The sequence below is a fragment of the Rousettus aegyptiacus genome, unplaced genomic scaffold (genome assembly GCF_014176215.1).
Source record: "Rousettus aegyptiacus isolate mRouAeg1 unplaced genomic scaffold, mRouAeg1.p scaffold_m13_p_3, whole genome shotgun sequence".
In the NCBI taxonomy this organism is placed as follows: domain Eukaryota; kingdom Metazoa; phylum Chordata; class Mammalia; order Chiroptera; family Pteropodidae; genus Rousettus; species Rousettus aegyptiacus.
The window spans coordinates 121,921,935-121,934,842 of record NW_023416306.1 but is presented as its reverse complement, the minus strand read 5'-3'; the positions used below and the strand labels follow the sequence as shown (position 1 = coordinate 121,934,842).

Sequence of the window (12,908 nt, the reverse complement as noted above, 5' to 3'; positions counted from 1 at the left end):
TCCTTTTGAATTTTTAACTCACGGCCTCAAGTCTGTGTCTCGTGACAGTGAGTCACCACCTTAAATACATTTTCATTTAAATTGATATTCTCATCTCAACTTTTCCCAGTGGCTGGAAATGACCGGCTGCACTTGCTGACAGGGTCACACACTAATGCTTAGACTAGGCTGGTGATACCATGTGGCCCTATCACCACCATCTCTGGTATGTACACCTGATACAGACTGCCAGGTGTAGGTTAATAGAAAACAAGGAAAGGGTGGGGACAGTTTAATAGTCAAGGCTTGTTAATAAGAAAATATAATTACATACTTTGTATTTTCAGCAAAGAACTCATGGGGGTCAGCCTACACATTGTTATGAATGTAACATTCTTGCCAAATCAGACAGTTGATAAAATATTGACTTAGATGTGAATTTCTTTGTGTGAATTGGTGTTATTATTGATCTGGGGGAGTACAGATGCTGATTTATGACCAAAAATATCCCTTATTCATCTTGCACATAATAGGGGTTCAATATAGTTTTGCTGAAGTGCGTTAGTCAAAACTCCTGGGTCTGTTCCCCTCTCCCGCGCAGCAGTTAATAGTTCATAGAATCACAGCAAAACAGCCGGAAAGATCACTTGGAAAATACTCTGTTGTATAATAAATGATACCTTAGAAGCTTGAAAGTATCCTTGTGCATGAAAAGGCACCTGATTGCTTTTACTTGCTGTGGGTGATAGTTTATTCATCTGGCAGCTTCTTTAAATAAGCCACCTTGGTTATAAAAGCCCGGAGTAGTCTCAACATGCCAATAGATAATACTCAAGTATTGCGTAAGCAAAAAAAACCATGTCAATTAATTAATTCATCTGGAGCCAGAGGGGGAATTTTAGTAACATGTGCGTCAATCTGCTATGCCTGGGAAACTTGGCAATGGACTAGGCTTTGCCTTTTCCAGCAACATCTAAAATCAACCACTGCTCCTCTTAATCGCACTGATTTATACAGACAATAGCACCTCTTGTTATGTCTCAACAAGAAAAATATAACTCTAGTTTACAATAGCTTATCTCCTTTAGAGATTTTGTTAGAAAATAAGTCATTCATACAAGAGAATACGTGTACAATCTATCTTTAAGGTTATCATATGTATGTTTCAGGTTATCCTTATTTATTTTTAGTATGAAAGTATGTCCTAGAAGGAAAAAAAAATCTAAGCTGTTATCAGGGACTCATCTGGTAAGTTTAAACTCTTCGGAAAGTTGCAAAACTTTATTTATTTATTTTTAAATGCCAGTTTATTTATTATTATTTTCATACTATATATACATAATTTTTTTTAACATTTTATTTTTTTATTTTCTCCCTCCCCCCTTCCTCCTCCTTTCTGGTAACCACTAGTCCATTGTCCATGTCTGTGAGTCTCTGTTTGTCCTGTTCATTTGTTGCTTTTAGGTTTATATCCCACATATGTGATATCATGTGATTTTCAACCTTTTCTATTTGGATTATTTTGCTTAGTATGATTATTTCGAGGTCCACTCATGTTGTTGCAAATGGCAGTATTTCATCTCTTCTTATGGCTGAGTAACATTCCATTGTATGTGTGTACCACACCTTCTTTAGCCAATCATCTATTGTAGGACGCTTTGGTTGCTTCCAAGTCCTGGCCACTGTGAATAATGCTGCTATGAACATCGGTGTGCAAATATCTTTTCGGATATGAATTTTCAAGTCTTTGGGGTAAATATCCAGGAGAAGGATTGCTGGATCATATGGTAGGTCAATTCTTAGCTTTTTAAGGAACCTCCATACCACTTTCCATAGTGGCCATACCAATTTGCAGTCCCACCAGTAGTGTATGAGGGTTCCTATTTCTCCACATCCTCTCCAACATTTGTTATTACTTGTCCTTTTGATTATAGCCATTCTAACAGGTGTGAGATGGTATCTCATTGTGGTTTTAATTTATATTTCCCTAATACCTAGCTATGTTGAGGATCTTTTCATAAATTTTTTGGCCATTTGTATGTCCTCTAGGGAGAAGTGTCTGTTCAGGTCCTCTGCCCATGTTTTGATTGGATTGTTTGGCAAAACTTTAAAAAATACTCCTGGAGTTTGTAATTCTCATGGCCAAAAAGAATGATCTAAATACTGAATCTACAACTTAAATTTCCTCCTCCTTGTTATCAGTCAGTGAGGAGACACTCAGATTTTCAAGACAAATCAAAATCCAGTGAACTGATTTCATTTGAAAAATTAGATCCAGCTATTCCTCAAAAGACAAGATTTTCTTAAGCTTTAGAAAACACTTTAGAAGTTAGTTAAATCTCAAAATATAAAAAATCACAACACAGGTTTTTTAATTGTTGGTAAATTTTGTTAACTTAGAAAATATTTATTGAGCACCTACAATGATATAAATGAGAATCCAACTGGCAGATTCCTGTAGTTTTCTTTTTTTTTCTTTTTCACCCATCCCCTCAGCCCTGTCTTCTTCAGCAACTATCAGCTTTATCTCTGTATCTATTGGTCTGTTTCTGCTTTTGTTCGTTCATTTATTTTTGTTTTTTAGATTTCATATATAAACGAAATCGTATGGTATAAGTCTTTTTCTGTCTGACTTATTTCACTTAGCATAATACCCTCTAGGTCTATTCATGTTGTCTTAAATGGCAAAATAGCATTCTTTTTTTATTGCTGAATAATATTCCATTATATTTTGTACCACATCTTCTTTATGCATTCATTTATTGTTGGGCACCTAGGTTGCTTGCTATCTTGGCTATTGTAAGTAATGCTGCAATGAGCAAAGGGGTGCATATACCTTTTCAAATTAGTGTTTTTGTTTTCTTCAGAAAAATACCCAGAAATGATATTGCTGGGCCATATGTCAGCTTTATTTTATTTTTTTGAGGAACCGCCATACTATTTTTCATAGTGGCTGCATCAATTTATATTCCCACCAACAATCTATGAGGGTTCTCTTTTCTCCACATCCTCATCAACACTTGTTTGATGATTTTTTGATGATTTTTCTCACAAGTATAAGGTGATATCTCATTGTGGTTTTGATTTACACTTCCTTGATGATTAGTGATGTTGAACATCTTTTCATGTGTCTGTTGGCCATTTGTATATCTTCTTTGGAAAAATGTCTATTCAGGTCCTTTATTCATATTGTAATTGGCTTTTTGTTTTTGTTTTTGTTTGTTTGGTTGTTTTTTTTTTTTTTTTTTGGTGTTAAGCTGTATGAGTTCCTTATCTATGTTGAATAACCCCTAACTAGCTGGATTCATAATATGAGTTTGGAAGTACTACCTCCATTCAAGTTTTTGAAATTATTTGTGTAAAATTGGTATTATTTCTTCCTTAAATGTTTGATAAAATTCACCATCGAAGTCATGTGAACTGGAAGTGCTCTTTGTGGGAAGATATTTTATGATAAAATAAATTTTTAAAATAGATCATCTATCACTAATATCTATCTCTTTTTTAGTAGTTTGTATTTCAAGGAATTTCTCCATTTCACTCAAGTTTATTGACATAAAGTCATTTATAATATTTACTTGCTATCCTTTTAACATCTTGAGGATCTTTACTAATATTCCCTCTCTTGTTCCTGATATTGGTAATTTGTATTTTCTCTCTTTTTCCTTTAATCAGTTTATCTAGAGTTTTCCCAGTTCTACCAATCCTCTCAAAAAGCCAGTCTTTTGGCTTTACTGATTTTCTCTATTGCTTTTTTGTTTTCCGTTTTGTTGATATCTGTTCAGCTAATTTCATTCGTTTCTTCTGCTCACTTTTGGATTTAATTTGCTCTTGTTTTCTAGTTTCTTAAGGTAGAAGCTTAGATTATTGATTTCAAATGTTTATACCTGTCTATTATTGGTGCTACAATTATCTTTTTAAGTACTTTTTAAAAAATTCTTTTGCTGCATCCCACAACATTTGATGTCTTATATTCGCATTTTCTTTCAATTCAAAATATTTTCTCAATTCTCTGTGATTCCTTCTTTGATTCATGGTTCTTTTTTTATTTTTTATTTATTTTTATTTTTTTTTAGCGAGGATTTATGGTTCTTTAGAAATATGTGTTTAGTTTCTAATTATTTGAGGATCTTCAAGATACCTTTCTGTTACTGATTTCTAATTTAATTTTGTTGTGGTCAAAGTACATACTTTGTATGATTTGAAACCTTTACATTTATTGAGACTTGTTTTATGGCCAAATGGTTTATTTTGGCAAAGTTCCCATATACACTTGACGATAATGTGTATTATTATGCAATTGTTGGGTGGGGTGTTCTGAATGCCAATTAGGTGAAGTTGGTTGATGGCGTTGACCAAGTCTTCTGTATCCTTACGGATTTTTGCCTACTCATTCTTTCAATCGAGAGAAAAGTGTTGAAATCTTTAACTGTTATAACTACAGATTTGTCTATTTTTCTTTTCATTTTGATTAATAGTGAAGCATAGGGTTTGTTTTTTATTTCAACTTTGCAGACGATTCTAATATGCAGACAGAATTAAGGAATGTTGCTCTAAACCAATAATTCTCAAACTTTAGCATGCATCAGAATTGCTTAGGGTGCTTATTCGAACCCAGATTCCTGGGCCCTTTTCCCAGAATTTCTAATTTAGTAGATCAGGAGGAATTTGTATTTCTCTAAGTTCCCAAGTAATGTTGATACTGGTTGGTCCAGAATCACTAAGTAAGCCAAAATTTCTCAACATTAATTGCATATTAGAATTACCTGAGGAGCTTTAAAAACTGTAATATGCAGGCTACAACCAGACCAATTATACTTAAAATCTGCACGAGGAAAGGGGGAGTAGTAGGACCCAGACATCGATGTCCTTTAAAACTCTCCTATGTAATTCTGGTAAATAGGCAAGATGGAGAATCACTGTACTAAAGTAATTCTCCGGATTGCCCAAGAAAGTCTTTAGGGCTCATTTATCAGTGTCCCCTGAGTGAAAAACACTGTCAGTACCAGCACACCACAGGCTGTATTAATGATCTAGTAGTTTACTGGGGTAGATTTTAGCTCCTTCTCCTCTGCTGTCAACCTAGCAGTTTAATCTCTTGTAAAATGGAGCCTATATTTCCTGGTCAATTCCTAGAATATACAAAGTTCTGACAACCAATAACATTCTATCTTTTAATAGTGGAAAAAATTCCATTAACTAAATATATCTAGAAATTAAAACAATCTTTAATCTAATGATCCTTATTTTCCACAATTGGGTTTTTATGTATAGTTTATTTAGAAAAGAAAAATATTGACTAAAAATTATCCAGGTATCCTTTACCTACCTAATATTTGCAGGGAAATTCATATGTAACAGAGGTATACTAAAAATAAACTTTAAGAGGCATTCTAGTAGTAAAATTATTAGACAAGAAGCTTTTAATTTTCTACTAACCCTCCTACCTTTCTTTACTTCCTCTTGCACGAAAACTTTGACCAAGAAAAAACCATTCTGGCAGAAGACTTATGACGAACAGTGCTGACGCTTTGGACTATAGCAATAATACAGGCTTTCTATTTTCCTCCTCCTCTTCTTCTTCTTTTTTTTTTTTGTAATTTTCAGAGTAATTTCACTCAAATTATAAATCATGTAATTTTTACAATAATTATGTGAGGCAGGAAGAACAGGTATTGCTGTCCACATTTTTCAGCTGAGAAAACTAAAAGCAGGCAAAAAAATCGCACAGGGAACTAGCCTATAACACGAGTTCTTTGGCTGCAGGTACAAAATTTTCCCAAACTGAGGGGAAGAAAAAATAGGCATAAATACAGACAGAAAAACTGGAGATCCTCAGACAACCACTGGAGCCACCTTGGAGGAGATTCACTAGGCAAAGGGACACTATGGACAGAGGAAATGTTTAAAGATAGAGTCATTTAGTCCATTAAGCCATTTTACAAACAGGGAATCTGGCTTGCTCTAGGAAGCTAGAAAGTGAGAAAAGAGTACAGGGTTGACTGACAGGCAAGAGACATGAGTTCTGGCTTCATTGTGCTGGTAAGATTTGGATCAACCTACTTAGCTATCAACCTTAGACATCTGCATTTGGATGTCCCACCAGCTTTTCAAACTCCTGTCCAAAAGTATTTCCCCTTCCTCACCCATTCTGCCACCATCCCTATCTCCAATATGATCATCTCAATAAATGGCCTAGGGCAGGATCCTAGAACTCATTCCTCCTATCTCCCATGTTCTCTCAGTTACCAAATGCTGCTACAACCCTTTACAATCCATTTTTAGGGGACCCGTTTCCCCATTTTTTCTGCCACTGTCTCACTTCAGGTTTTCATAATCCCTGGCTTGAGTTAGATTACTGCAGTTGTCTAACAGATCTCCTGGCTTCCTATTTCAGCACATATGCCATGCCACCTGCCACCACAGAGAGCTTTGTAAAACCAAAATTGTCTGTCATGTTCTACTTATTATTAATTTGTTCTCTACCACCAACTGGATGAAGCCTTAGGTCTCGATCGGGCTTTCCCAATCTATTCGTGATTTGATTGGTCTCTGCCTTCTTCTCTCACTTCATCTTTTACCACTCATAACTCCAGCCAAGGCTGTTTTGCAGTTCCTCCACTGTCACCTTTGGCTTTGACACTAATGGTTCACTCTTCCTGGAAGTCTATCCTTCCCCCCTGCCCATTGCCTGGCTAAAATTAACTGACCCTTCTAGAAAACTTAAGTTTTGTCTAGAAGTTTTCCTGGCACGCCTTTCATATGTCCCTTTGATAATCCCATAGCATTTTGTGCAAACAAGTCAATATTCACCCTAAACTGTGTTTGCTCACACATGTGTCCCTCACTAAAATACGAGCTGTAGGATGGCAGGGACAGTACCCTATTAGTGTTTGGAATTGAATATTCATCCAACAAATATTGAAGGATCTACTTTATGCCAAACGCTGTAGGTGTAAGGAATACAGCACTAAAGAAAGCCAAGACACACCTTGCTATCAAGTGGCAGTTGACATAATAGGTGAATAAGCAAGAGAATATGAAAGTGAAAGAATTATGTAGATAATTAAATCATATGATAGGAACCTGAGTGGGTGGCTACCTTAGTTTGGGTTTGTCAGGAAATTCCCTTTGGGAAGTGACATTTTAATTTGGTAAGTGAATGCCGGATGAACTAGGTATTCAGAGAGATGTGTTCCAACAAGGAAGGGTACCTATACAAAGGCCAAAGAACCAAAAGCGTCCCCCTGTGACTTAAAGCAAACTTGGGAAAGCAGTGAAGATTGGGTCAGAGGAGACAGGGACCATATTATGCAAATTTTGTAGGCCGGAGTAGAGTTTTGATTTTGTTCTAAGAGTGATGGGGAGTGACATGATCTGATTTCTATTTTTAAAAAGATCTCTTTAGTACTGCTATGTGGATGACAGGCTGTCAGGAACAGAAACAGACCAGTTTTGAGAAGTGGTGGCCTGGATAGGGTGGTCGCAACGGTTTGAGAGAAGGTGGATGAACTTCGGATACATATCTAAGTGGTCAGGACCTGCTGGTGAGCAGATGAATAAAGGCTCAGAGCACCGGCTACTGACTGCGGAACACAGCAGTAGTCGGCGACTTCGAGGAGGAGGGCTTTGAAAAGGTCCCTTGCTCCCCCGGACTCCGGGGAGAATTCAAGTCAGGCAGCTGAACAGTCAGGCCCGGCCGCGCCGCCGGTGGCCCGCCAGCGCCGGGCCGCAGCCGCAGCCCGCGCGGACTCGGGGCTCCACGTGCTCTGCGCGGGGGTTTCCGCGTCCTACGGGCGTGGCCGGAAAAGGAAGTCGGCGCTGCAGTGGCCGCCCCAGCAACAGCGGTGACTCCGGCCAAGCCCCGCCACGCGCCCCCGTCCGGCCCAGCTACAGAGACAGCGCCGCGGCGGGACCCGGAGCCCATCCCCGCCGAGCAGCGCCGCGCCGCCGGGCGCCCAGCAGTCCGATGGGGCCGCAGCGGCCGCTGCCCTCCGCCGCGGCGGCCCTGCTCTGGGGAGTCCTGCTCCGGCTGGTAAGGGGGGCGGGCGGGCGCTCGGGCCTCCCCGGGGCGGGGCTGGGGCCGGGGCTCTGGTCCCCTCCTCCTCCCCACCCCCGGGGCTCCCGCCTGGACTCTGCCCGCGGCTAGGCGGCCTGCTCCTGTTTTTCCCTTTTATTCTCCTCCCCGTCCCATTACTCTTCTCCAGCCTCCCACTCCACCATTCCTGTCCTTTGAAGCCCCCGAAGTAACAACCCTAAAAAAGCTCTCTGCACAGCCCCTCCTTCTGCATTGACCTTGGTGCCTCTGTGTAGTTGGTTCACTGTTCCGGGCATTTTTAATTGACCTCTGAGATTTATGGTCTAACCTTTCTTACAACTTCATAACCTCTTTCCTCCTCGGGACAAGAAGAAAAAATGTACATTGCCCCAGGAAGGTCAGCGGTTCAAGGACTGAGCTTTAATTGCTCTAAATACAGATTTTTTTTTTTTTTCTTCCTCTGTAGTTCCTGCTTCCCCTTAGGGTTTCTTTGATTTCATTCTTGGGGGGTGGACAGGGGGGGCTTGGTAATAGCAGTAATTTAAAATAACTTTGAAAAGAACACACCAAAGTGTAATGCCTTTGGTGGTTTTCAGTTCTCTGCCTACTTAAAGAGTAGAGGAGTTGAGGAGGTTGAATAAGAGTAACAAATGTGTGTTTACAAGTTTGTTTTCGTAATTACAGAAAAGTAGTGTTTTAAAATTCAACACTAAACAGCTGGAGCTTTAGTGGGTGGTCAGGAGCCATTGTTCAGTGGTTTAGTTTTTGTTTCTTGTAAAGTTCACTTAGTTTTATGAGCTTTATTTACACAGTTTGTAGGGTGTATGCCTGTCTAGTTCTTTCCATCAGAATGTTGAACTTGTCTGAAAGAGAATATTTTGCATACTCTCCACTTTAAAGGATTACTATTAGAGAATATATTCACTATGAAAGTGTCTTCAACATTTGCTAAGAAACTTAAAGTCAGAGCCTAAAATGGATAAGTGCCTTTGGTGTATTCATAATTTGCTAGGCAACATTAGGAACATGAATGAGAAAATGTATCTAAAACCTGTATGAGGAGGGAGGGAAGAGTATAAACAATATAAAAAGAATAACATCAGCAGTATTAGACTGACTCTTTGAGGTGTCATTTATCATATAGTCACATATGTCCAAAAGATAATTCAGTTTGTGAATGCAGATATAAAAAGTGAGTGCTTTTGCACTCATTTTCATTTGAACTTCTTAAGCTAATTATAAAAATATATGTTCTCTATCACATTCCCCCTAATCCTTTCTCAACACAAATTAATAATCTAATAATACATTACTTGCTCATGAACTCACATTGAAATTCTTATAAAAGCTCTGAACCCTCTCACTAGAAAAATGTAAGCAAAATTTTCATACAATTTCAAGGGCTTCACAAATCTGAAGGTTGTCCTTTTTCCCAATTGTTGCTAGCCTCCCATTCCCACATTCTAGATTTCATTCTTTTTATATTGCATGTATGTATTTTGTTGTATTTTACCATATTAATCTTGGGTTCTATAATCCTCAATCCTAGGGTTGTGGGGACTGTGGGAGAGGAAGAAACTTTCCTCTACTCTCAAGGTTTTTTTTTTTTTTAAGCTGGTTCAATAATCAGGTAGGCATGGGACGGATTAGCAAGAGAAAATAACTAAATTTAATACATACATATATGTGGGAACCTCACATACATAAGAGAGTCAGAGACCCTACATGCACCAGAGGTTCAGAGTTAGAAAGGGAAAATGTATGTGTAAGACTTTCTGAGCTCTAGGGATGAGATAAGATGACTTGGAGACTTCAAAGGGTCATTGCCATATGATAAGAAAAGCAGACAGTTTAGTAAATAGAAGTTTGTCCTGTCCTAGAGACAGGTCAAAAGAGGTTGGTTATCTGTGATAATCTCCCTTTAAGGATAAGGCTCCTAATTCATGTAGTCAAGAGGGGAACAGAAGTTTCTCCTGGCCCACAGCTAATATTGCCCTTAGCTCAATACAGGCCACGTGCTACAGATGCACATCTTGGGGCAACTACTTCTGAAGTCCCATAGAAACATTCTTTCACTCCACACATATTTGGCATGCATCTGTGCTGGTGACCAAATAAACCAACAAAATTTTTTTCAGTTGTCAGAGTCTTTTTCAGTGCCAACTAGTATTGATTTCCTGTGTCTTGTTGATTTGTCAATGGTTTGTTTTCGTCTTGACTCTTCTTTTAATTTCCTGAAATGATTCTTTCTCATTCCTTTTTTCTTTTTCTTTTTCTTTTTCTTTTTCTTTTCTTTTCTTTTTTTTTTTTTTTTCCGAGGAACTCTAATCTCTTTTTCCTTAGCAGGAGCTCTCTCTTTTTTCTTCTGCCTGCTTACTGGATACCTACTTCCCTTCCTACAACACTATCTGGTATTTTTTGTTTGTTTATGTTTTGTTTGCCATTTTCTCCCTGAAACCTTTGTTAATGCCTCTTCCGTAATCTGAGAGCTCTAGGTGGCCTCCCTGAATTCATTTGAATTAAGGGATGTCTGCTTAATCATTGCATTTCTCCTTTCTGGGCTTTTGAAGTTGGCACTGCTGGGCTTCTTTCCCCTTAGTCACATAAGAACAGGGCCAACATCTTAGGTAGCATGTAATCTCCAGAAACCACTGCATTCTTACAGAAGAGGGAGAGGACCTCATCTTACCCTATTCACATCAGTGACGTCACTGTGTGTATTGAACTCGAACTACTGCGTGTTTGGATATTTTAGTGAATTCTAAACCCATTAAACATTAAGTCTAGAATTAAAAAGAATTCTTGGCAGGTAGTTAATTCTCTCCTGGTCTTGCCACAATTCCATATCACACCCACCTTTCTCCAGTGCAACCCCAACCCCTAACCTCGATGATTAGACCTTTATTTCACAGTGTTATTTGCATACAGTCACACAGTTCTATTGCAAAGAGAATGAGTGCAGTTTAACCTGGTTCTGTTTTCTAAAATTGCTTCAGAGTTCTCTGAAGAATCCTGAGTCTTTTTCATAATGTTTTTATAAAAGTTCAGTTCATTTTTTCATAACTTCGAAGAATGTGAAGTGTTATATAGACCCATCTTGAACTCATTACAATGGATTAATAATCAGGATCCCCAGCAGAAAAATCTCTTGCAGAAATCTGCATGCCTTTGATATGTTACACCAATTCAAGGAATCTAATTCCTTCTTTTCTGTCCTTCTCTTGCAACTTCCTGAGGAAACGAGGTGTGTTCTGCTACCCAAGCTATGGTAGACATGCTGAGCTATGGACTGGATTGTGCCACCTTCCCCCACTCCCCCACCCCAAAGTTCATGTGTTAAAGCCCTCACCACTGATGTGATGGTATTTGGAGATGGGCCTTTGGGAAATAATTAGATTTCGATGAGGTCAGAATCCCTTGTCATGGGATTGGTGGCCTTATAAGACACCAGCGAGCTTTCTGTCTCTCCCTCCCCCCCATATGAAGACATAATGAGAAGGCGACAATCTATAGGCTAGAAAGAAAGCTGTCAACAGAAACCAACCATGCTGGTACCTTTATCTTGGACTTGTAATGTCTAGAACTTTGAGAAAATATATTTCTCTTTAAGCTACTCTATGGTATTTTGTTATAGAAGCCCAAGCTAAGACAGGTTTTGGTACCAAGAGTGGGATGCTGTTGTAACAAATACCTAAACATATGGAAGCAGTTATGTAACTTGGGTAATGGCTAGAGACTAGAAGAGATTTCAGGTGCATGCTAGAGATATAGACCTTAAGGGCAATTCTGGTGAGGTGTCAGAGAGAAATGAATAACATGTCATTGGAAACGAGGAAAGATGATCCTTATAAAATGACAAATAACGCGGCTGAACTGTGTTCTAGTGTTTTGTGGAAGGAAGAATTGTAAGCAATGAAATCGGATATTAGCTGAGGAGATTTCTAAGCAAAGTGGAGCAGCTTGTTTCCTCCTGACTGCAAAAGAGAGAGGAATTGAAGAAGGAATCGTTAAGCAAAAAGGAAGAAGAATTTGAAGATTTGGAAAATTGGGGGCTATCTATATTGCAAAAAATGAGAAAGCTTGTTCTGGAAGGAACACTAAGGGTATGGCTGAACAACTATTTGATAATGAATGTATAGGATTATATGAGTAAAAACACTGCCAGTTTGAACTGAAGGGACAGAAATGGGACAAAATGAAGAAAGGTTGTTGGACTTACTGGATTTGACAGAATGGGATGGTGGAACTACGTGGCTGTGAATATGCATTATTCTTCAAGAAGAGGGAGTAATGGCCTCAAAGGCATTCAGAGATCATCAGGGCCACTGGCTCAGTTTCAGCAAGCTTTATGCATGTGCTGGGAGCCTTGGGGGTGGGACTCCAGAGATCCAAAGGGGTGGGGCCACCCCCCACTGAACCATGTGGGTGATGCTGCCACCCAAGTGGGCCTGGAAGGTAGGACATTGAGCTAAAAAGGACTATTCTTGAGTCTTAAGATCTAATGGAATTTGTTTTGCTAGGTTTTGGACGTCCTTGGGTTCTATCACCCCTTTCTTCCTTCTAATTTCTCCCTATTGGAATGGGCACGTCTAGCCTATGTCTATCCCACCATTATATTTTGAAAGTATATAACTTGTCTGCATTCACAGTTTCACAGCTGGAGAGGGGTTTTGCCTCAAGATGAATTATATCTTGAGTCTCACCCATATTTGATTTAGATGATATTTAGATGAGATTTTGGATTTTAGGGTTGATGTTGGAATGAGTTAAGACTTCTGGGATGTTGGGATGGACTGAATGTATTTTGCATGAGAAAGATGAATTTGGGGGGCAAGGGGCGGAATGCTGTGAACTAAATTGTGTCTTCCCAAATTCTTATGTGGAAGCCCTA

General features: G+C 38.9%; 1 protein-coding gene across 2 annotated transcripts in view; it reads left to right on the top strand.

The window, feature by feature from the left end:
- Nucleotides 1-7,814: 7,814 nt before the first annotated feature.
- The window catches only part of SPPL2A (signal peptide peptidase like 2A), a 40,806-nt gene continuing 35,712 nt past the window's right edge, over nt 7,815-12,908 (top strand). Inside the window, exon 1 of one of the 2 annotated variants that reach the window (XM_016128573.2) lies at nt 7,815-8,014. In XM_016128573.2, coding sequence (XP_015984059.2) covers nt 7,949-8,014 — 66 coding nt within the window. In that variant the 5' untranslated portion in view covers nt 7,815-7,948. The remainder of the gene's footprint in view (nt 8,015-12,908) is intronic. The other variant, XM_016128574.2, reaches the window with a different exon arrangement.